General features: G+C 44.4%; 1 protein-coding gene across 1 annotated transcript in view; it reads right to left on the reverse strand.

Moving 5' to 3' along the window:
- Positions 1 to 16,997: 16,997 nt before the first annotated feature.
- The window catches only part of LOC121572624 (disintegrin and metalloproteinase domain-containing protein 12-like), a gene marked incomplete at its 3' end in the record, with an annotated part of 147,567 nt that continues 142,116 nt past the window's right edge, over positions 16,998 to 22,448 (reverse strand). The window contains exons 13-15 of the mRNA XM_045214301.1: positions 18,255 to 18,344; positions 17,515 to 17,710; positions 16,998 to 17,106 (exon numbers count right to left, since the gene is read on the reverse strand). Coding sequence (XP_045070236.1) covers positions 16,998 to 17,106; positions 17,515 to 17,710; positions 18,255 to 18,344 — 395 coding nt within the window. The remainder of the gene's footprint in view (positions 17,107 to 17,514; positions 17,711 to 18,254; positions 18,345 to 22,448) is intronic.

Consider the following 22,448-nt stretch of genomic DNA (forward strand, 5'->3'; position numbering starts at 1 on the left):
CCCCAGTTTAGTTTCTGTTGTGTTGTTTGGACTCTTTTCAACCCCAGTTTAGTTTCTGTTGTGTTGTTAGGACTCTTTTCAACCCCAGTTTAGTTTCTGTTGTGTTGTTAGGACTCTTTTCAACCCCAGTTTAGTTTCTGTTGTGTTAGGACTCTTTCCAACCCCAGTTTAGTTTCTGTTGTGTCGTTAGGACTCTTTTCAACCCCAGTTTAGTTTCTGTTGTGTTAGGACTCTTTCCAACCCCAGTTTAGTTTCTGTTGTTTTGTTAGGACTCTTTTCAACCCCAGTTTAGTTTCTGTTGTGTTGTTAGGACTCTTTTCAACCCCAGTTTAGTTTCTGTTGTCTCGTTAGGACTCTTTTCAACCCCAGTTTAGTTTCTGTTGTTTTGTTAGGACTCTTTTCAACCCCAGTTTAGTTTCTGTTGTGTTAGGACTCTTTCCAACCCCAGTTTAGTTTCTGTTGTGTCGTTAGGACTCTTTTCAACCCCAGTTTAGTTTCTGTTGTGTCGTTAGGACTCTTTTCAACCCCAGTTTAGTTTCTGTTGTGTCGTTAGGACTCTTTTCAACCCCAGTTTAGTTTCTGTTGTTTTGTTAGGACTCTTTTCAACCCCAGTTTAGTTTCTGTTGTGTCGTTAGGACTCTTTTCAACCCCAGTTTAGTTTCTGTTTTGTCGTTAGGACTCTTTTCAACCCCAGTTTAGTTTCTGTTGTGTTGTTAGGACTCTTTTCAACCCCAGTTTAGTTTCTGTTGTGTCGTTAGGACTCTTTTCAACCCCAGTTTAGTTTCTGTTGTTTTGTTAGGACTCTTTTCAACCCCAGTTTAGTTTCTGTTGTGTTGTTAGGACTCTTTTCAACCCCAGTTTAGTTTCTGTTGTGTCGTTAGGACTCTTTTCAACCCCAGTTTAGTTTCTGTTGTGTTGTTAGGACTCTTTTCAACCCCAGTTTAGTTTCTGTTGTGTCGTTAGGACTCTTTTCAACCCCAGTTTAGTTTCTGTTGTGTCGTTAGGACTCTTTCCAACCCCAGTTTAGTTTCTGTTGTGTTGTTAGGACTCTTTTCAACCCCAGTTTAGTTTCTGTTGTGTTGTTAGGACTCTTTTCAACCCCAGTTTAGTTTCTGTTGTGTTAGGACTCTTTTCAACCCCAGTTTAGTTTCTGTTGTTTTGTTAGGACTCTTTTCAACCCCAGTTTAGTTTCTGTTGTTTTGTTAGGACTCTTTTCAACCCCAGTTTAGTTTCTGTTGTGTTGTTAGGACTCTTTTTCAACCCCAGTTTAGTTTCTGTTGTGTTAGGACTCTTTTCAACCCCAGTTTAGTTTCTGTTGTGTCGTTAGGACTCTTTTCAACCCCAGTTTAGTTTCTGTTGTGTCGTTAGGACTCTTTCCAACCCCAGTTTAGTTTCTGTTGTGTTAGGACTCTTTCCAACCCCAGTTTAGTTTCTTTTGTGTCGTTAGGACTCTTTCCAACCCCAGTTTAGTCTCTGTTGTGTCGTTAGGACTCTTTTCAACCCCAGTTTAGTTTCTGTTGTGTTGTTAGGACTCTTTTCAACCCCAGTTTAGTTTCTGTTGTGTTAGGACTCTTTTCAACCCCAGTTTAGTTTCTTTTGTGTCGTTAGGACTCTTTCCAACCCCAGTTTAGTTTCTGTTGTGTCGTTAGGACTCTTTTCAACCCCAGTTTAGGTTCTGTTGTGTCGTTAGGACTCTTTCCAACCCCAGTTTAGTTTCTGTTGTGTCGTTAGGACTCTTTCCAACCCCAGTTTAGTTTCTGTTGTGTCGTTAGGACTCTTTTCAACCCCAGTTTAGTTTCTGTTGTGTCGTTAGGACTCTTTCCAACCCCAGTTTAGTTTCTGTTGTGTTAGGACTCTTTCCAACCCCAGTTTAGTTTCTGTTGTGTCGTTAGGACTCTTTTCAACCCCAGTTTAGTCTCTGTTGTGTCGTTAGGACTCTTTTCAACCCCAGTTTAGTTTCTGTTGTGTTGTTAGGACTCTTTTCAACCCCAGTTTAGTATATGTTGTGTTAGGACTCTTTTCAACCCCAGTTTAGTTTCTGTTGTGTCGTTAGGACTCTTTCCAACCCCAGTTTAGTTTCTGTTGTGTCGTTAGGACTCTTTTCAACCCCAGTTTAGGTTCTGTTGTGTCGTTAGGACTCTTTCCAACCCCAGTTTAGTTTCTGTTGTGTCGTTAGGACTCTTTTCAACCCCAGTTTAGTTTCTGTTGTGTCGTTAGGACTCTTTCCAACCCCAGTTTAGTTTCTGTTGTGTCGTTAGGACTCTTTTCAACCCCAGTTTAGTTTCTGTTGTGTCGTTAGGACTCTTTTCAACCCCAGTTTAGTTTATGTTGTGTTAGGACTCTTTTCAACCCCAGTTTAGTTTCTGTTGTTTTGTTAGGACTCTTTTCAACCCCAGTTTAGTTTCTGTTGTGTTGTTAGGACTCTTTTCAACCCCAGTTTAGTTTCTGTTGTGTCGTTAGGACTCTTTTCAACCCCAGTTTAGTTTCTGTTGTGTTGTTAGGACTCTTTCCAACCCCAGTTTAGTTTCTGTTGTGTTGTTAGGACTCTTTCCAACCCCAGTTTAGTTTCTGTTGTGTTTGTTAGGACTCTTTTCAACCCCAGTTTAGTTTCTGTTGTGTTGTTAGGACTCTTTCCAACCCCAGTTTAGTTTCTGTTGTTTTGTTAGGACTCTTTTCAACCCCAGTTTAGTTTCTGTTGTGTTGTTAGGACTCTTTTCAACCCCAGTTTAGTTTCTGTTGTGTCGTTAGGACTCTTTTCAACCCCAGTTTAGTTTCTGTTGTTTTGTTAGGACTCTTTTCAACCCCAGTTTAGTTTCTGTTGTGTTGTTAGGACTCTTTTCAACCCCAGTTTAGTTTATGTTGTCTCGTTAGGACTCTTTTCAACCCCAGTTTAGTTTCTGTTGTTTTGTTAGGACTCTTTTCAACCCCAGTTTAGTTTCTGTTGTTTTGTTAGGACTCTTTTCAACCCCAGTTTAGTTTCTGTTGTGTTGTTAGGACTCTTTTCAACCCCAGTTTAGTTTCTGTTGTGTTAGGACTCTTTTCAACCCCAGTTTAGTTTCTGTTGTGTTGTTAGGACTCTTTTTCAACCCCAGTTTAGTTTCTGTTGTTTTGTTAGGACTCTTTTCAACCCCAGTTTAGTTTCTGTTGTGTTGTTAGGACTCTTTCCAACCCCAGTTTAGTTTCTGTTGTGTCGTTAGGACTCTTTCCAACCCCAGTTTAGTTTCTGTTGTGTTGTTAGGACTCTTTCCAACCCCAGTTTAGTTTCTGTTGTGTTGTTAGGACTCTTTCCAACCCCAGTTTAGTTTCTGTTGTGTTGTTAGGACTCTTTTCAACCCCAGTTTAGTTTCTGCTGTGTTGTTAGGACTCTTTCCAACCCCAGTTTAGTTTCTGTTGTGTTGTTAGGACTCTTTCCAACCCCAGTTTAGTTTCTGTTGTGTTGTTAGGACTCTTTTCAACCCCAGTTTAGTTTCTGCTGTGTTGTTAGGACTCTTTTCAACCCCAGTTTAGTTTCTGTTGTGTTGTTAGGACTCTTTTCAACCCCAGTTTAGTTTCTGCTGTGTTGTTAGGACTCTTTTCAACCCCAGTTTAGTTTATGTTGTGTTAGGACTCTTTTCAACCCCAGTTTAGTTTCTGTTGTGTTGTTAGGACTCTTTTCAACCCCAGTTTAGTTTCTGTTGTGTTGTTAGGACTCTTTTCAACCCCAGTTTAGTTTCTGTTGTGTCGTTGGGACTCTTTTCAACCCCAGTTTAGTTTCTGTTGTGTTGTTAGGACTCTTTTCAACCCCAGTTTAGTTTCTGTTGTGTCGTTAGGACTCTTTTCAACCCCAGTTTAGTTTCTGTTGTGTTGTTAGGACTCTTTTTCAACCCCAGTTTAGTTTCTGTTGTGTCGTTAGGACTCTTTTCAACCCCAGTTTAGTTTCTGTTGTGTTGTTAGGACTCTTTTCAACCCCAGTTTAGTTTCTGTTGTGTTGTTAGGACTCTTTTCAACCCCAGTTTAGTTTCTGTTGTGTCGTTAGGACTCTTTCCAACCCCAGTTTAGTTTCTGTTGTGTCGTTAGGACTCTTTTCAACCCCAGTTTAGTTTCTGTTGTTTTGTTAGGACTCTTTTCAACCCCAGTTTAGTTTCTGTTGTGTTGTTAGGACTCTTTTCAACCCCAGTTTAGTTTCTGTTGTGTTGTTAGGACTCTTTTCAACCCCAGTTTAGTTTCTGTTGTGTTGTTAGGACTCTTTCAACCCCAGTTTAGTTTCTGTTGTGTTGTTAGGACTCTTTCCAACCCCAGTTTAGTTTCTGTTGTGTCGTTAGGACTCTTTCCAACCCCAGTTTAGTTTCTGTTGTGTCGTTAGGACTCTTTTCAACCCCAGTTTAGTTTCTGTTGTGTCGTTAGGACTCTTTTCAACCCCAGTTTAGTTTCTGTTGTGTTTGTTAGGACTCTTTTCAACCCCAGTTTAGTTTCTGTTGTGTCGTTAGGACTCTTTTCAACCCCAGTTTAGTTTCTGTTGTGTTGTTAGGACTCTTTTCAACCCCAGTTTAGTTTCTGTTGTGTCGTTAGGACTCTTTTCAACCCCAGTTTAGTTTCTGTTGTGTTAGGACTCTTTTCAACCCCAGTTTAGTTTCTGTTGTTTTGTTAGGACTCTTTTCAACCCCAGTTTAGTTTCTGTTGTGTCGTTAGGACTCTTTTCAACCCCAGTTTAGTTTCTGTTGTGTTAGGACTCTTTTCAACCCCAGTTTAGTTTCTGTTGTTTTGTTAGGACTCTTTTCAACCCCAGTTTAGTTTCTGTTGTGTTGTTAGGACTCTTTTCAACCCCAGTTTAGTTTCTGTTGTGTCGTTAGGACTCTTTTCAACCCCAGTTTAGTTTCTGTTGTGTTGTTAGGACTCTTTTCAACCCCAGTTTAGTTTCTGTTGTGTCGTTAGGACTCTTTTCAACCCCAGTTTAGTTTCTGTTGTGTTTGTTAGGACTCTTTTCAACCCCAGTTTAGTTTCTGTTGTGTTGTTAGGACTCTTTTCAACCCCAGTTTAGTTTCTGTTGTGTCGTTAGGACTCTTTTCAACCCCAGTTTAGTTTCTGTTGTGTTGTTAGGACTCTTTCCAACCCCAGTTTAGTTTCTGTTGTGTCGTTAGGACTCTTTTCAACCCCAGTTTAGTTTCTGTTGTTTTGTTAGGACTCTTTTCAACCCCAGTTTAGTTTCTGTTGTGTTGTTAGGACTCTTTTCAACCCCAGTTTAGTTTCTGTTGTGTCGTTAGGACTCTTTTCAACCCCAGTTTAGTTTCTGTTGTGTTGTTAGGACTCTTTTCAACCCCAGTTTAGTTTCTGTTGTGTCGTTAGGACTCTTTTCAACCCCAGTTTAGTTTCTGTTGTGTTGTTAGGACTCTTTCCAACCCCAGTTTAGTTTCTGTTGTGTTGTTAGGACTCTTTTCAACCCCAGTTTAGTTTCTGTTGTGTTGTTAGGACTCTTTTCAACCCCAGTTTAGTTTATGTTGTGTTAGGACTCTTTTCAACCCCAGTTTAGTTTCTGTTGTTTTGTTAGGACTCTTTTCAACCCCAGTTTAGTTTCTGTTGTGTTGTTAGGACTCTTTTCAACCCCAGTTTAGTTTCTGTTGTGTCGTTAGGACTCTTTTCAACCCCAGTTTAGTTTCTGTTGTGTCGTTAGGACTCTTTCCAACCCCAGTTTAGTTTCTGTTGTGTCGTTAGGACTCTTTTCAACCCCAGTTTAGTTTCTGTTGTTTTTGTTAGGACTCTTTTCAACCCCAGTTTAGTTTCTGTTGTGTTGTTAGGACTCTTTTCAACCCCAGTTTAGTTTCTGTTGTGTCGTTAGGACTCTTTTCAACCCCAGTTTAGTTTCTGTTGTGTTGTTAGGACTCTTTTCAACCCCAGTTTAGTTTCTGTTGTGTCGTTAGGACTCTTTTCAACCCCAGTTTAGTTTCTGTTGTGTCGTTAGGACTCTTTTCAACCCCAGTTTAGTTTCTGTTGTGTTGTTAGGACTCTTTTCAACCCCAGTTTAGTTTCTGTTGTGTTGTTAGGACTCTTTTCAACCCCAGTTTAGTTTCTGTTGTGTTAGGACTCTTTTCAACCCCAGTTTAGTTTCTGTTGTGTTTGTTAGGACTCTTTTCAACCCCAGTTTAGTTTCTGTTGTTTTGTTAGGACTCTTTTCAACCCCAGTTTAGTTTCTGTTGTGTTGTTAGGACTCTTTTCAACCCCAGTTTAGTTTCTGTTGTGTCGTTAGGACTCTTTTCAACCCCAGTTTAGTTTCTGTTGTGTCGTTAGGACTCTTTTCAACCCCAGTTTAGTTTCTGTTGTGTCGTTAGGACTCTTTCCAACCCCAGTTTAGTTTCTGTTGTGTTAGGACTCTTTCCAACCCCAGTTTAGTTTCTGTTGTGTTGTTAGGACTCTTTTCAACCCCAGTTTAGTCTCTGTTGTGTCGTTAGGACTCTTTTCAACCCCAGTTTAGTTTCTGTTGTGTTGTTAGGACTCTTTTCAACCCCAGTTTAGTATATGTTGTGTTAGGACTCTTTTCAACCCCAGTTTAGTTTCTGTTGTGTCGTTAGGACTCTTTCCAACCCCAGTTTAGTTTCTGTTGTGTCGTTAGGACTCTTTTCAACCCCAGTTTAGGTTCTGTTGTGTCGTTAGGACTCTTTCCAACCCCAGTTTAGTTTCTGTTGTGTCGTTAGGACTCTTTTCAACCCCAGTTTAGTTTCTGTTGTGTCGTTAGGACTCTTTCCAACCCCAGTTTAGTTTCTGTTGTGTCGTTAGGACTCTTTTCAACCCCAGTTTAGTTTCTGTTGTGTTGTTAGGACTCTTTTCAACCCCAGTTTAGTTTCTGTTGTGTTAGGACTCTTTTCAACCCCAGTTTAGTTTCTGTTGTTTTGTTAGGACTCTTTTCAACCCCAGTTTAGTTTCTGTTGTTTTGTTAGGACTCTTTTCAACCCCAGTTTAGTTTCTGTTGTGTCGTTAGGACTCTTTTCAACCCCAGTTTAGTTTCTGTTGTGTTGTTAGGACTCTTTCCAACCCCAGTTTAGTTTCTGTTGTGTTGTTAGGACTCTTTCCAACCCCAGTTTAGTTTCTGTTGTTTGTTAGGACTCTTTTCAACCCCAGTTTAGTTTCTGTTGTGTTGTTAGGACTCTTTCCAACCCCAGTTTAGTTTCTGTTGTGTTTGTTAGGACTCTTTTCAACCCCAGTTTAGTTTCTGTTGTGTTGTTAGGACTCTTTTCAACCCCAGTTTAGTTTCTGTTGTGTCGTTAGGACTCTTTTCAACCCCAGTTTAGTTTCTGTTGTTTTGTTAGGACTCTTTTCAACCCCAGTTTAGTTTCTGTTGTGTTGTTAGGACTCTTTTCAACCCCAGTTTAGTTTATGTTGTGTTAGGACTCTTTTCAACCCCAGTTTAGTTTCTGTTGTTTTGTTAGGACTCTTTTTCAACCCCAGTTTAGTTTCTGTTGTGTTGTTAGAACTCTTTTCAACCCCAGTTTAGTTTCTGTTGTGTCGTTAGGACTCTTTTCAACCCCAGTTTAGTTTCTGTTGTTTTGTTAGGACTCTTTCCAACCCCAGTTTAGTTTCTGTTGTGTTGTTAGGACTCTTTTCAACCCCCAGTTTAGTTTCTGTTGTGTTGTTAGGACTCTTTTCAACCCCAGTTTAGTTTCTGTTGTGTTGTTAGGACTCTTTTCAACCCCAGTTTAGTTTCTGTTGTGTCGTTAGGACTCTTTTCAACCCCAGTTTAGTTTCTGTTGTGTCGTTAGGACTCTTTTCAACCCCAGTTTAGTTTCTGTTGTGTCGTTAGGACTCTTTTCAACCCCAGTTTAGTTTCTGTTGTGTTGTTAGGACTCTTTCCAACCCCAGTTTAGTTTCTGTTGTGTTGTTAGGACTCTTTTCAACCCCAGTTTAGTTTCTGTTGTGTCGTTAGGACTCTTTCCAACCCCAGTTTAGTTTCTGTTGTGTCGTTAGGGACTCTTTCCAACCCCAGTTTAGTTTCTGCTGTGTTGTTAGGACTCTTTTCCAACCCCAGTTTAGTTTCTGTTGTGTTGTTAGGACTCTTTTCAACCCCAGTTTAGTTTCTGCTGTGTCGTTAGGACTCTTTTCCAACCCCAGTTTAGTTTCTGTTGTGTTGTTAGGACTCTTTTCCAACCCCAGTTTAGTTTCTGTTGTGTTGTTAGGACTCTTTTCAACCCCAGTTTAGTTTCTGTTGTGTTGTTAGGACTCTTTTCAACCCCAGTTTAGTTTCTGCTGTGTCGTTAGGACTCTTTTCAACCCCAGTTTAGTTTCTGTTGTGTCATGTTAGGACTCTTTCAACCCCAGTTTAGTTTCTGTTGTGTCGTTAGGACTCTTTTCAACCCCAGTTTAGTTTCTGTTGTGTCGTTAGGACTCTTTCCAACCCCAGTTTAGTTTCTGTTGTGTCGTTAGGACTCTTTTCAACCCCAGTTTAGTTTCTGTTGTGTTGTTAGGACTCTTTTCAACCCCAGTTTAGTTTCTGTTGTGTTAGGACTCTTTTCAACCCCAGTTTAGTTTCTGTTGTTTTGTTAGGACTCTTTTCAACCCCAGTTTAGTTTCTGTTGTGTCGTTAGGACTCTTTTCAACCCCAGTTTAGTTTCTGTTGTGTTGTTAGGACTCTTTTCAACCCCAGTTTAGTTTCTGTTGTGTTGTTAGGACTCTTTTCAACCCCAGTTTAGTTTCTGTTGTGTCGTTAGGACTCTTTTCAACCCCAGTTTAGTTTCTGTTGTTTTGTTAGGACTCTTTCCAACCCCAGTTTAGTTTCTGTTGTGTTGTTAGGACTCTTTTCAACCCCAGTTTAGTTTCTGTTGTGTCGTTAGGACTCTTTTCAACCCCAGTTTAGTTTCTGTTGTGTCGTTAGGACTCTTTCCAACCCCAGTTTAGTTTCTGTTGTGTCGTTAGGACTCTTTTCAACCCCAGTTTAGTTTCTGTTGTTTTGTTAGGACTCTTTTCAACCCCAGTTTAGTTTATGTTGTGTTGTTAGGACTCTTTTCAACCCCAGTTTAGTTTCTGTTGTGTTGTTAGGACTCTTTTCCAACCCCAGTTTAGTTTCTGTTGTGTTGTTAGGACTCTTTTCAACCCCAGTTTAGTTTCTGTTGTGTTGTTAGGACTCTTTCCAACCCCAGTTTAGTTTCTGTTGTGTCGTTAGGACTCTTTCCAACCCCAGTTTAGTTTCTGTTGTGTTGTTAGGACTCTTTTCAACCCCAGTTTAGTTTCTGTTGTGTCGTTAGGACTCTTTCCAACCCCAGTTTAGTTTCTGTTGTTTTGTTAGGACTCTTTTCAACCCCAGTTTAGTTTCTGTTGTGTCGTTAGGACTCTTTTCAACCCCAGTTTAGTTTCTGTTGTGTTGTTAGGACTCTTTTCAACCCCAGTTTAGTTTCTGTTGTGTCGTTAGGACTCTTTTCAACCCCAGTTTAGTTTCTGTTGTGTTAGGACTCTTTTCAACCCCAGTTTAGTTTCTGTTGTTTTGTTAGGACTCTTTTCAACCCCAGTTTAGTTTCTGTTGTGTTGTTAGGACTCTTTCCAACCCCAGTTTAGTTTATGTTGTGTCGTTAGGACTCTTTTCAACCCCAGTTTAGTTTCTGTTGTGTCGTTAGGACTCTTTTCAACCCCAGTTTAGTTTCTGTTGTGTCGTTAGGACTCTTTTCAACCCCAGTTTAGTTTCTGTTGTGTTGTTAGGACTCTTTTCAACCCCAGTTTAGTTTCTGTTGTGTGTTAGGACTCTTTTCAACCCCAGTTTAGTTTATGTTGTGTTGTTAGGACTCTTTTCAACCCCAGTTTAGTTTCTGTTGTGTCGTTAGGACTCTTTTCAACCCCAGTTTAGTTTCTGTTGTGTTAGGACTCTTTTCAACCCCAGTTTAGTTTCTGTTGTGTCGTTAGGACTCTTTTCAACCCCAGTTTAGTTTCTGTTGTTTTGTTAGGACTCTTTTCAACCCCAGTTTAGTTTCTGTTGTTTTGTTAGGACTCTTTTCAACCCCAGTTTAGTTTCTGTTGTGTTGTTAGGACTCTTTTCAACCCCAGTTTAGTTTCTGTTGTGTCGTTAGGACTCTTTTCAACCCCAGTTTAGTTTCTGTTGTTGTGTTAGGACTCTTTTCAACCCCAGTTTAGTTTCTGTTGTGTTGTTAGGACTCTTTCCAACCCCAGTTTAGTTTCTGTTGTGTCGTTAGGACTCTTTCCAACCCCAGTTTAGTTTCTGTTGTGTTGTTAGGACTCTTTCCAACCCCAGTTTAGTTTCTGTTGTGTTGTTAGGACTCTTTCAACCCCAGTTTAGTTTCTGTTGTGTTGTTAGGACTCTTTTCAACCCCAGTTTAGTTTCTGTTGTGTTAGGACTCTTTCCAACCCCAGTTTAGTTTCTGTTGTTGTTAGGACTCTTTCCAACCCCAGTTTAGTTTCTGTTGTGTTGTTAGGACTCTTTTCCAACCCCAGTTTAGTTTCTGTTGTGTTGTTAGGACTCTTTCCAACCCCAGTTTAGTTTCTGTTGTGTCGTTAGGACTCTTTCCAACCCCAGTTTAGTTTCTGTTGTGTTGTTAGGACTCTTTCCAACCCCAGTTTAGTTTCTGTTGTTTTGTTAGGACTCTTTTCAACCCCAGTTTAGTTTCTGTTGTGTTAGGACTCTTTCCAACCCCAGTTTAGTTTCTGTTGTGTTGTTAGGACTCTTTTCAACCCCAGTTTAGTTTCTGTTGTGTTGTTAGGACTCTTTTCAACCCCAGTTTAGTTTCTGTTGTGTTGTTAGGACTCTTTCCAACCCCAGTTTAGTTTCTGTTGTGTTGTTAGGACTCTTTCCAACCCCAGTTTAGTTTCTGTTGTGTTAGGACTCTTTCCAACCCCAGTTTAGTTTCTGTTGTGTTGTTAGGACTCTTTCCAACCCCAGTTTAGTTTCTGTTGTGTTGTTAGGACTCTTTTCAACCCCAGTTTAGTTTCTGTTGTGTTGTTAGGACTCTTTTCAACCCCAGTTTAGTTTCTGTTGTGTTAGGACTCTTTTCAACCCCAGTTTAGTTTCTGTTGTGTCGTTAGGACTCTTTCCAACCCCAGTTTAGTTTCTGTTGTGTCGTTAGGACTCTTTCCAACCCCAGTTTAGTTTCTGTTGTGTCGTTAGGACTCTTTCCAACCCCAGTTTAGTTTCTGTTGTGTCGTTAGGACTCTTTTCCAACCCCAGTTTAGTTTCTGTTGTGTCGTTAGGACTCTTTTCCAACCCCAGTTTAGTTTCTGTTGTGTTGTTAGGACTCTTTCCAACCCCAGTTTAGTTTCTGTTGTGTCGTTAGGACTCTTTCCAACCCCAGTTTAGTTTCTGTTGTGTTGTTAGGACTCTTTCCAACCCCAGTTTAGTTTCTGTTGTGTTGTTAGGACTCTTTCCAACCCCAGTTTAGTTTCTGTTGTGTCGTTAGGGACTCTTTCCAACCCCAGTTTAGTTTCTGTTGTGTCGTTAGGACTCTTTCCAACCCCAGTTTAGTTTCTGTTGTGTTGTTAGGACTCTTTTCAACCCCAGTTTAGTTTCTGTTGTGTTGTTAGGACTCTTTCCAACCCCAGTTTAGTTTCTGTTGTGTTGTTAGGACTCTTTTCAACCCCAGTTTAGTTTCTGTTGTGTCGTTAGGACTCTTTTCAACCCCAGTTTAGTTTCTGTTGTGTTGTTAGGACTCTTTCCAACCCCAGTTTAGTTTCTGTTGTGTTGTTAGGACTCTTTCCAACCCCAGTTTAGTTTCTGTTGTGTTGTTAGGACTCTTTCCAACCCCAGTTTAGTTTCTGTTGTGTCGTTAGGACTCTTTTCCAACCCCAGTTTAGTTTCTGTTGTGTCGTTAGGACTCTTTTCAACCCCAGTTTAGTTTCTGTTGTGTCGTTAGGACTCTTTTCAACCCCAGTTTAGTTTCTGTTGTGTCGTTAGGACTCTTTTCAACCCCCAGTTTAGTTTCTGTTGTGTCGTTAGGACTCTTTTCAACCCCAGTTTAGTTTCTGTTGTGTTGTTAGGACTCTTTTCAACCCCAGTTTAGTTTCTGTTGTGTTAGGACTCTTTTCAACCCCAGTTTAGTTTCTGTTGTGTTGTTAGGACTCTTTTCAACCCCAGTTTAGTTTCTGTTGTGTCGTTAGGACTCTTTCAACCCCAGTTTAGTTTCTGTTGTGTCGTTAGGACTCTTTTCAACCCCAGTTTAGTTTCTGTTGTGTTGTTAGGACTCTTTTCAACCCCAGTTTAGTTTCTGTTGTGTCGTTAGGACTCTTTTCAACCCCAGTTTAGTTTCTGTTGTGTTGTTAGGACTCTTTCAACCCCAGTTTAGTTTCTGTTGTGTTGTTAGGACTCTTTTCCAACCCCAGTTTAGTTTCTGTTGTGTGTTAGGACTCTTTTCAACCCCAGTTTAGTTTCTGTTGTGTTAGGACTCTTTTCAACCCCAGTTTAGTTTCTGTTGTGTTGTTAGGACTCTTTTCAACCCCAGTTTAGTTTCTGTTGTGTCGTTAGGACTCTTTCCAACCCCAGTTTAGTTTCTGTTGTGTCGTTAGGACTCTTTCCAACCCCAGTTTAGTTTCTGTTGTGTTGTTAGGACTCTTTTCCAACCCCAGTTTAGTTTCTGTTGTGTGTTAGGACTCTTTTCCAACCCCAGTTTAGTTTCTGTTGTGTTGTTAGGACTCTTTTCAACCCCAGTTTAGTTTCTGTTGTGTCGTTAGGACTCTTTTCAACCCCAGTTTAGTTTCTGTTGTGTGTTAGGACTCTTTCCAACCCCAGTTTAGTTTCTGTTGTGTTGTTAGGACTCTTTCCAACCCCAGTTTAGTTTCTGTTGTGTCGTTAGGACTCTTTCCAACCCCAGTTTAGTTTCTGTTGTGTCGTTAGGACTCTTTCCAACCCCAGTTTAGTTTCTGTTGTGTTAGGACTCTTTCCAACCCCAGTTTAGTTTCTGTTGTGTTGTTAGGACTCTTTCCAACCCCAGTTTAGTTTCTGTTGTGTCGTTAGGACTCTTTCCAACCCCAGTTTAGTTTCTGTTGTGTGTTAGGACTCTTTCCAACCCCAGTTTAGTTTCTGTTGTGTCGTTAGGACTCTTTTCAACCCCAGTTTAGTTTCTGTTGTGTTGTTAGGACTCTTTTCAACCCCAGTTTAGTTTCTGTTGTGTTGTTAGGACTCTTTCCAACCCCAGTTTAGTTTCTGTTGTGTCGTTAGGACTCTTTTCAACCCCAGTTTAGTTTCTGTTGTGTTGTTAGGACTCTTTTCAACCCCAGTTTAGTTTCTGTTGTGTTGTTAGGACTCTTTCCAACCCCAGTTTAGTTTCTGTTGTGTCGTTAGGACTCTTTCCAACCCCAGTTTAGTTTCTGTTGTGTTAGGACTCTTTCCAACCCCAGTTTAGTTTCTGTTGTGTCGTTAGGACTCTTTCCAACCCCAGTTTAGTTTCTGTTGTGTTGTTAGGACTCTTTTCAACCCCAGTTTAGTTTCTGTTGTGTCGTTAGGACTCTTTTCAACCCCAGTTTAGTTTCTGTTGTTGTTAGGACTCTTTTCAACCCCAGTTTAGGTTCTGTTGTGTGTTAGGACTCTTTCCAACCCCAGTTTAGTTTCTGTTGTGTCGTTAGGACTCTTTCCAACCCCAGTTTAGTTTCTGTTGTGTTAGGACTCTTTCCAACCCCAGTTTAGTTTCTGTTGTGTCGTTAGGACTCTTTCCAACCCCAGTTTAGTTTCTGTTGTGTCGTTAGGACTCTTTTCAACCCCAGTTTAGTTTCTGTTGTGTTGTTAGGACTCTTTTCAACCCCAGTTTAGTTTCTGTTGTGTGTTAGGACTCTTTCCAACCCCAGTTTAGTTTCTGTTGTGTTAGGACTCTTTTCAACCCCAGTTTAGTTTCTGTTGTGTCGTTAGGACTCTTTCCAACCCCAGTTTAGTTTCTGTTGTGTCGTTGGGACTCTTTCCAACCCCAGTTTAGTTTCTATTGTGTTAGGACTCTTTCCAACCCCAGTTTAGTTTCTGTTGTGTTGTTAGGACTCTTTTCAACCCCAGTTTAGTTTCTGTTGTTCGTTAGGACTCTTTTCAACAACCCCAGTTTAGTTTCTGTTGTGTTAGGACTCTTTCCAACCCCAGTTTAGTTTCTGTTGTGTTGTTAGGACTCTTTCCAACCCCAGTTTAGTTTCTGTTGTGTCGTTAGGACTCTTTCCAACCCCAGTTTAGTTTCTGTTGTATCGTTAGGACTCTTTCCAACCCCAGTTTAGTTTCTGTTGTGTTAGGACTCTTTCCAACCCCAGTTTAGTTTCTGTTGTGTTGTTAGGACTCTTTCCAACCCCAGTTTAGTTTCTGTTGTGTTAGGACTCTTTCCAACCCCAGTTTAGTTTCTGTTGTGTTGTTAGGACTCTTTCAACCCCAGTTTAGGTTCTGTTGTGTCGTTGGGACTCTTTCAACCCCAGTTTAGTTTCTGTTGTGTCGTTAGGACTCTTTCCAACCCCAGTTTAGTTTCTGTTGTGTCGTTAGGACTCTTTTCAACCCCAGTTTAGTTTCTGTTGTGTTAGGACTCTTTCCAACCCCAGTTTAGGTTCTGTTGTGTCGTTAGGACTCTTTCCAACCCCAGTTTAGTTTCTGTTGTGTCGTTTGGACTCTTTCCAACCCCAGTTTAGGTTCTGTTGTGTCGTTAGGACTCTTTCCAACCCCAGTTTAGTTTCTGTTGTGTCGTTTGGACTCTTTCCAACCCCAGTTTAGGTTCTGTTGTGTCGTTAGGACTCTTTTCAACCCCAGTTTAGGTTCTGTTGTGTGCTGTTCAACCCCCCAGTTCCAGTGAAATTCAGCGCAGCAGCCAGTCAGACAGTGGCTGTAGCCAAGCCCTTCATTAGACAGAAAGAGTGGCTGTGTGAACCCTGTTTCTTTCCATTGTGAAAGGGTCTCAGTCAATCCCAGTCACATCCAGTTCTCTGTCATTACTGCAATTCCGTCAATTAAGAGACTGTTGATGAACGATTTAGTCCACATACCAAATGGCACCCTATCCCCTATGTAGTGCACTGCTTTTGAGCAGGGGCCATAGGGCACTGGTAGAAAGTAGTGCACTAGATAGGAAATAGGGTGCCATTTGGGACTCTGTAAAAAAAAAAAGAACAAAACCCGTTTTATGCTAATTTTGTGTTTAAACAGTTTCAATAAAGACTATGACATCACATCTTCATTAAAGACAAACCTTTTCTCCTTTTGTCTTCTGTTCTCTCGTGTGTTGTTTGTTCGTCACGGTTACGCTTTTAAAGATGTACAGCCTGGTTTATTTGACTGTAATTTCAACCACTCACACACCTGACACAGACTTGAGTGGTCGAAAAACGTTGTCAAATTAAACCAATGACATTGTAGTATAGATAAAATGCAGTGTGCGGGGGTCTGTTTTCACATTTTATTGAAAAATGTTTGATACCCAGCACCTGCTCAGAGACAATGGACATACAGTGCATTCGGAAAGTATTCTGACCCCTTGACTTTTTCCACATTTTGTTACGTTACAACCTTATTCTAAAATTGATTAAATCAATGTTTTTCCTTATCAATCTTCACACAATGCCCCATAATGACAAAGTAAAAACAGGTTTTTAGAAATGTTTGCAAATTTATAAAAAAACTAAACAGAAATAGCTTATTTACATAAGTATTCAGACCCTTAGCTATGCGACACAAAACTGAGCTCAGGTGCATCCAGTTTCCGTTGATCATCCTTGAGATGTTTCTACAACTTGATTGGAGTCCACCTGTGGTAAATTCAATTGATTGGACATGATTTGGAAAGGCACACACCTGTCTATATAAGGTCCCACAGTTGACCGTGTATGCCAGACCAAAAACCAAGCCATGAGGTCGAAGGAATTGTCCGTAGAGCTCCGAGACAGGATTGTGTGGAGGCACAGATCTGGAGAAGGGTACCAAAACATTTCTGCAGCATTGAAGGTCCCCAAGAACACAGTGGCCTCCATCATTCTTAAATGGAAGAAGTTTGGAACTTCCAAGACTCTTCCTAGAGCTGGCCGCCCGGCCAAACTGAGCAATCAGGGGAGAAGGGCCTTGGTCAGGGAGGTGACCAAGAACCCGATGGTCACTCTGACAGAGCTCCAGAGTTCCTCTGTGGAGATGGGAGAACCTTCCAGAAGGACAAACATCTCTGCAGCACTCCACCAATCAGGCGTTTATGGTAGAGTGGCCAGACGGAAGCCACTCCTCAGTAAAAGGCACATGACATCCCACTTGGAGTTTGCCAAAATGCACTTAAGGAATTCTCAGACCTTGAGAAACAAGATTCTCTGGTCTGATGAACTCTTTGGCCTGAATGCCAAGCGTCACGTCTGGAGGAAACCTGGCACCATCCCTACGGTGAAGCATGGTGTTTGCAGCATCATGCTGTGGGGATGTTTTTCAGTGGCAGGGACTGGGAGACTAGTCAGGATCAAGGGAAAGATGAACGGAGCAAAGTACAGAGAGATTCTTGATAAAAACCTGCTCCAGACCGCTCAGGATCTCAGACTAGGGCGAAGGTTCACCTTCCAACAGGACAACGACCCTAAGCACACAGCCAAGACAATGCAGGAGTGGCTTCGGGACAAGTCTCTGAATGTCCTTGAGTGGCCCAGCCAGAGCACGGACTTGAACCCGATCGAACATCTCTGAAGAGACCTGAAAATAGCTGTGCAGCGATGCTCCCCATCAAACCTGACAGAGCTTGAGAGGATCTGCAGAGAAGAATGGGAGAAACTCCCCAAATACACGTGTGCCAAGCTTGTAGCGTCATACCCAAGAAGACTCAAGGCTGTAATCGCTGCCAAAGGTGCTTCAACAAAGTACTGAGTAAAGGGTCTGAATATTTATGTAAATATAATATTTCAGGGTAAAAAAATAAATAAAAAATTCAACTAATTCTAAAAACCAGTTTTAACGTTGTCATTATGGGATATTGTGTGTAGATTGATGAGGGGGGGGACAATTTAATCCATTTTAGAATAAGGCTGTAACGTAACAAAATGTGGAAAAAGTAAAGGGGTCTGAATACTTTCCAAATGCGTCGTATGTACTGGTATGTAATATTTTCCTAGAGAATACTTACGGAGCTTCACACTTGGCAAAGGATCCCTTGGAATCCTTCCCACAGTTCCCATAGGGATCTCCTGCTGAGTTGACTCTCTCAAAGCAGATCCCTGGGGCTGGCTTGGCTCCTATCAGGCATACATGGGGACACATAACATCAAGACACACTGTAACTCCTTGGCTTTATCTGATTTATCAAGACACACTGTAACTCCTTGGCTTTATCTGATTGAGTCTTTCTGTGATTCCTCACATCCTCTCTCCTCACCTCCTTCTCAAACCCATTAGGAAGAGCAGTTTCAGGGCTCCTCTCCTCTGACATTGCATCCGTGTTTTGAGAAGAAGACTAGGATAGAGGTTGCCAGGAATCCAGGCCAGGGAAATAATCTGTAGTCAGACTGGGACATCTTCTCTCTCAGTGTTGTACAACTGCTTATTCACTCCTAACTGCGGGAGTTTTCCCACCGAGACTTCTGGGAAAACCTGGGAATTTTTGGAGAGTTAATAGAATTTCGCATTCCCTGCTCTCCACTCACCCTGGCCCCAGAGAGTAATGCACTGCTGCTCGTGTGTCTGGCAGATCCCGTTGTAGCAGTGTCCGTCCACGTTGTGGCAGGTGTGCCCATCGTGCAGGTATACATTAGCAGGGCAATGGGGGTTGGCGCCGGTACAGAACTCTGGCAGGTCACATGAGTTACTGGAATCCCTGCACGGGGTGCCCGCTGGTTTCAGCTACAGACAGGTAGGAAGACAGACAGACAGACAGACAGACAGACAGACAGACAGACAGACAGACAGACAGACAGACAGGCAGACAGGCAGACAGGCAGACAGGCAGACAGGCAGACAGGCAGACAGATAAGGAGCTGAGGCCTTGAGAGGCATGGAGGTCTGAAGTCTAAGATCTATTGAGCTTACCTGCTACTAACCCTAACCCTAACTACTACATATGATTATAGAGTATCAACCAAACAACTTTAAGGCATGTTCCCCTCTAATACCCCTATGTCTATAGGCTAAGCCATTTTGTGTGTGTGTGTGTGAGAGTGTGTGTGTGTGTGAGAGAGAGTGTGTGTGTGTGTGTATGTGAGAGTTTGTGTGATAGTGTGTGTGTGTGTGTGTGTGTGTATGTATGTGTGTGTGAGTGAGTGAGTGAAGCAGCGCTCCCTTGCAAAAGAGACATAGTCTCAACGGGACTTCCTTGTGAAAATAAAAGGTTAAATAAGATGTGAGTTTAAATTAGGGCTGTTGGCCAGCCGGTCAGTCAGTCTCCTACCAGGCAGTCATGACAGCACTGTCCGTGAGCACACACAGCATCCCGCTTCAGAGTACAGGTTGTTGCATTACAGCATGGGTTCATACACTCCTGGAGAGAGGAGAGGAGAGAGGGGGGAGAGGGGGAGAGGGGGAGAGGGAGGGGAGAGGGGGAGAGGGGAGAGGGGGAGAGAGGGGGAGAGAGGGAGAGGGGGAGAGAGGGAGAGAGGGGAGAGAGGGAGAGGGGAGAGAGGGGAGAGAGGGGGGGAGAGGGAGGAGGGAGGAGGGGAGAGAGGGGGAGAGAGGGAGGGAGGGGAGAGGGGAGAGAGAGGAGAAGGGGAGAGGGGAGGGAAGGAGAGGAGAGGGAGAGGGGGGAGAGGAGAGAGGGAGAGAGGGAGAGGGGAGAGAGGGAGAGAGGGGGAGAGAGGGAGGAGAGGGAGAGGGGGGAGAGGGGGAGAGGGGAGAGAGGGGAGAGAGGGGAGAGGGGAGAGAGGAGGAGAGGGAGAGGGGGAGAGGGGGAGAGGGAGAGGGGGAGAGGGGGGGAGTGGGAGGAGAGGGGGAGAGGGGGGAGAGGGAGGAGAGAGAGGAGAGAGGGGGAGAGGGGGAGAGGGGAGAGAGGAGAGGAGAGAGGGAGGGAGAGGGGGAGAGCGGGAGGAGAGGGGAGAGGGGGGAGAGGGGGGAGAGCGGGAGGAGAGAGGAGAGGAGAAGGAAAGAGAGAGGGGGAGAGGGGAGAGACGAGAGGGAAGAGAGGAGGGGAGAGAGGGGGGAGAGGGGGAGAGCGGGAGGAGAGGGGAGAGAGACGAGAGGTAGGGGAAGAGAGGAGGGGGGGGAGGGGAAGGAGGCGAGGGAAGGAAGGAGAGGAGAGGAGGGAGGGAGATGAGAGGGAGAAGGGGGTTACAAGCCACACAGATTAGATTTCATCTGAGAACACATGCACAGCTCTAATTGTATCGGAGGGAACCCCACGCCAGGCCGTATTACATTCCTCCTCTCCTCACTGGCAGAGGTCAGACAGTCAGGAAGACTTACTTCCTAGAAGGATTTCTTCAACAACAGCTTCCGACAGGGAACACAATCCCAGGTCCCCGTTGATGTAACATATCGTCTGTGGAACAGTGGAGGTATGTACATCTGGTCTACATTAGACATTATCAGAACCCTGCACTCTACCAATCAGCAGCTCTGGAACACTACACTCTACCAATCAGCAGCTCTGGAACCCTGCACTCTACCAATCAGCAGCTCTGGAACCCTGCACTCTACCAATCAGCAGCTCAGGAACCCTGCACTGTACCAATCAGCAGCTCTGGAACACTACACTCTACCAATCAGCAGCTCTGGAACCCTGCACTCTACCAATCAGCAGCTCTGGAACCCTGCACTCTACCAATCAGCAGCTCAGGAACCCTGCAATCTACCAATCAGCAGCTCTGGAACCCTGCAATCTACCAATCAGCAGCTCTGGAACCCTGCACTGTACTAATCAGCAGCGCTGGAACTCTGCACTCTACCAATCAGCAGCTCTGGAACCCTGCAATCTACCAATCAGCAGCTCTGGAACCCTGCAATCTACCAATCAGCAGCTCTGGAACCCTGCACTCTACCAATCAGCAGCTCTGGAACCCTGCAATCTACCAATCAGCAGCTCTGGAACCCTGCACTCTACCAATCAGCAGCTCTGGAACCCTGCACTCTACCAATCAGCAGCTCTGGAACCCTGCACTCTACCAATCAGCAGCTCTGGAACCCTGCACTCTACCAATCAGCAGCCAGGGAACCCTGCACTCTACCAATCAGCAGCCCTGGAACCCTGCACTGTACCAATCAGCAGCCCTGGAACCCTGCACTGTACCAATCAGCAGCCAGGGAACCCTGCACTCTACCAATCAGCAGCTCTGGAACCCTGCACTGTACCAATCAGCAGCCAGGGAACCCTGCACTCTACCAATCAGCAACTCTCTGGTTCTCCTCTCAGTCTGATGGAGATGGATGGGAGGGGAGCGGGGTCAAGCCCCAGTTCAGCTCTGTGTTTAGCTATGAGTGTTCCTTCTTTCCCCGTCACCATGAAGCCAGTTGTAATGCTGGAGTGGGAGTGGGGCTGTGGACGAAGCTGACAGTGGCAGGGGAGAGAGCAGAGAGCTGACACCACTATGGTTAACAGCACAGACCTTACCCTTCCAGAGCTCATTTCAGCCTGAAAACCATTAAGGGCCTGTTCGTTCCCAAGGCTGTGGGGACTAGGACGGGAGTAGGGAGAGTCACGCTAAGAAAGGACACGTGTGGGAAGAACGACGCTGGGTTTTAATGAGACTCTGGCGACCGTGGTGGCGGCCGCAGAGCTGTTCTGTGGTCATCTGTCTGCACCTCCTGTACGCTCTGATCTGCTAGTCCAGTTAGGCTTCACTCTGCTCTGTTCTCCTCTCCTCTGATCTGCTAGTCCAGTTAGGCTTCACTCTGCTCTGTTCTCCTCTCCTCTGATCTGCTAGTCCAGTTAGGCTTCACTCTGCTCTGTTCTCCTCTCCTCTGATCTGCTAGTCCAGTTAGGCTTCACTCTGCTCTGTTCTCCTCTCCTCTGATCTGCTAGTCCAGTTAGGCTTCACTCTGCTCTGTTCTCCTCTCCTCTGATCTGCTAGTCCAGTTAGGCTTCACTCTGCTCTGTTCTCCTCTCCTCTGATCTGCTAGTCCAGTTAGGCTTCACTCTGCTCTGTTCTCCTCTCCTCTGATCTGCTAGTCCAGTTAGGCTTCACTCTGCTCTGTTCTCCTCTCCTCTGATCTGCTAGTCCAGTTAGGCTTCACTCTGCTCTGTTCTCCTCTCCTCTGATCTGCTAGTCCAGTTAGGCTTCACTCTGCTCTGTTCTCTCCTCTGATCTGCTAGTCCAGTTAGGCTTCACTCTGCTCGGTTCTCTCCTCTGATCTGCTAGTCCAGTTAGGCTTCACTCTGCTCTGTTCTCCTCTCCTCTGATCTCCTAGTCCAGTTAGGCTTCACTCTGCTCTGTTCTCTCCTCTGATCTGCTAGTCCAGTTAGGCTTCACTCTGCTCTGTCTCCTCTCCTCTGATCTGCTAGTCCAGTTAGGCGTCACTCTGCTCTGTTCTCCTCTCCTCTGATCTGCTAGTCCAGTTAGGCTTCACTCTGCTCTGTTCTCCTCTCCTCTGATCTGCTAGTCCAGTTAGGCTTCACTCTGCTCTGTTCTCTCCTCTGATCTGCTAGTCCAGTTAGGCTTCACTCTGCTCGGTTCTCTCCTCTGATCTGCTAGTCCAGTTAGGCTTCACTCTGCTCTGTTCTCCTCTCCTCTGATCTCCTAGTCCAGTTAGGCTTCACTCTGCTCTGTTCTCTCCTCTGATCTGCTAGTCCAGTTAGGCTTCACTCTGCTCTGTTCTCCTCTCCTCTGATCTGCTAGTCCAGTTAGGCTTCACTCTGCTCTTTTCTCCTCTCCTCTGATCTGCTAGTCCAGTTAGGCTTCACTCTGCTCTGTTCTCCTCTCCTCTGATCTGCTAGTCCAGTTAGGCTTCACTCTGCTCTGTTCTCCTCTCCTCTCCTCTGATCTGCTAGCCCAGTTTGGTCCACTTTGCTCCCATCTGCTTAACTCTGCTGTGTTCTGAGACCTTTATTAACGTTGGCTACAGGCCTGCTAGCCTGACGTCATACTCTCTGTTTGGGTACAGGGACAGGACAGGGATAGGACAGGGACAGGGACAGGGACAGGGACAGGGACAGAGATAGGGACAGGACAGGGACAGGGACAGGGACAGGGACAGGGACAGGGACAGGGACAGGGACAGGGACAGGGACAGGGACAGGGACAGGGACAGGGACAGGGACAGGGACAGGGGCAGGGACAGAGATAGGGACAGAGATAGGGACAGGACAGGGACAGGGACAGGGACAGGGACAGGGACAGGGACAGGGACAGGGACAGGGACAGGGACAGGGACAGGGACAGGGACAGGGACAGGGACAGGGACAGGGACAGGGACAGGGACAGGGACAGGACAGGGACAGGGACAGGGACAGGGACAGGGACAGGGACAGGGACAGGGACAGGACAGGGACGGGGACAGGAGAGGGACAGGACAGGGACAGGAGAGGGACAGGGACAGGAGAGGGAGAGGGAGAGGGAGAGGGAGAGGGAGAGGGACAGGGACAGGGACAGGGACAGGGACAGGGACAGGAACAGGAGAGGAACAGGGACGGGACAGGGACAGGGACAGGGACAGG

This window comes from Coregonus clupeaformis, unplaced genomic scaffold, assembly GCF_020615455.1.
Source record: "Coregonus clupeaformis isolate EN_2021a unplaced genomic scaffold, ASM2061545v1 scaf0232, whole genome shotgun sequence".
In the NCBI taxonomy this organism is placed as follows: Eukaryota; Metazoa; Chordata; class Actinopteri; order Salmoniformes; family Salmonidae; genus Coregonus; species Coregonus clupeaformis.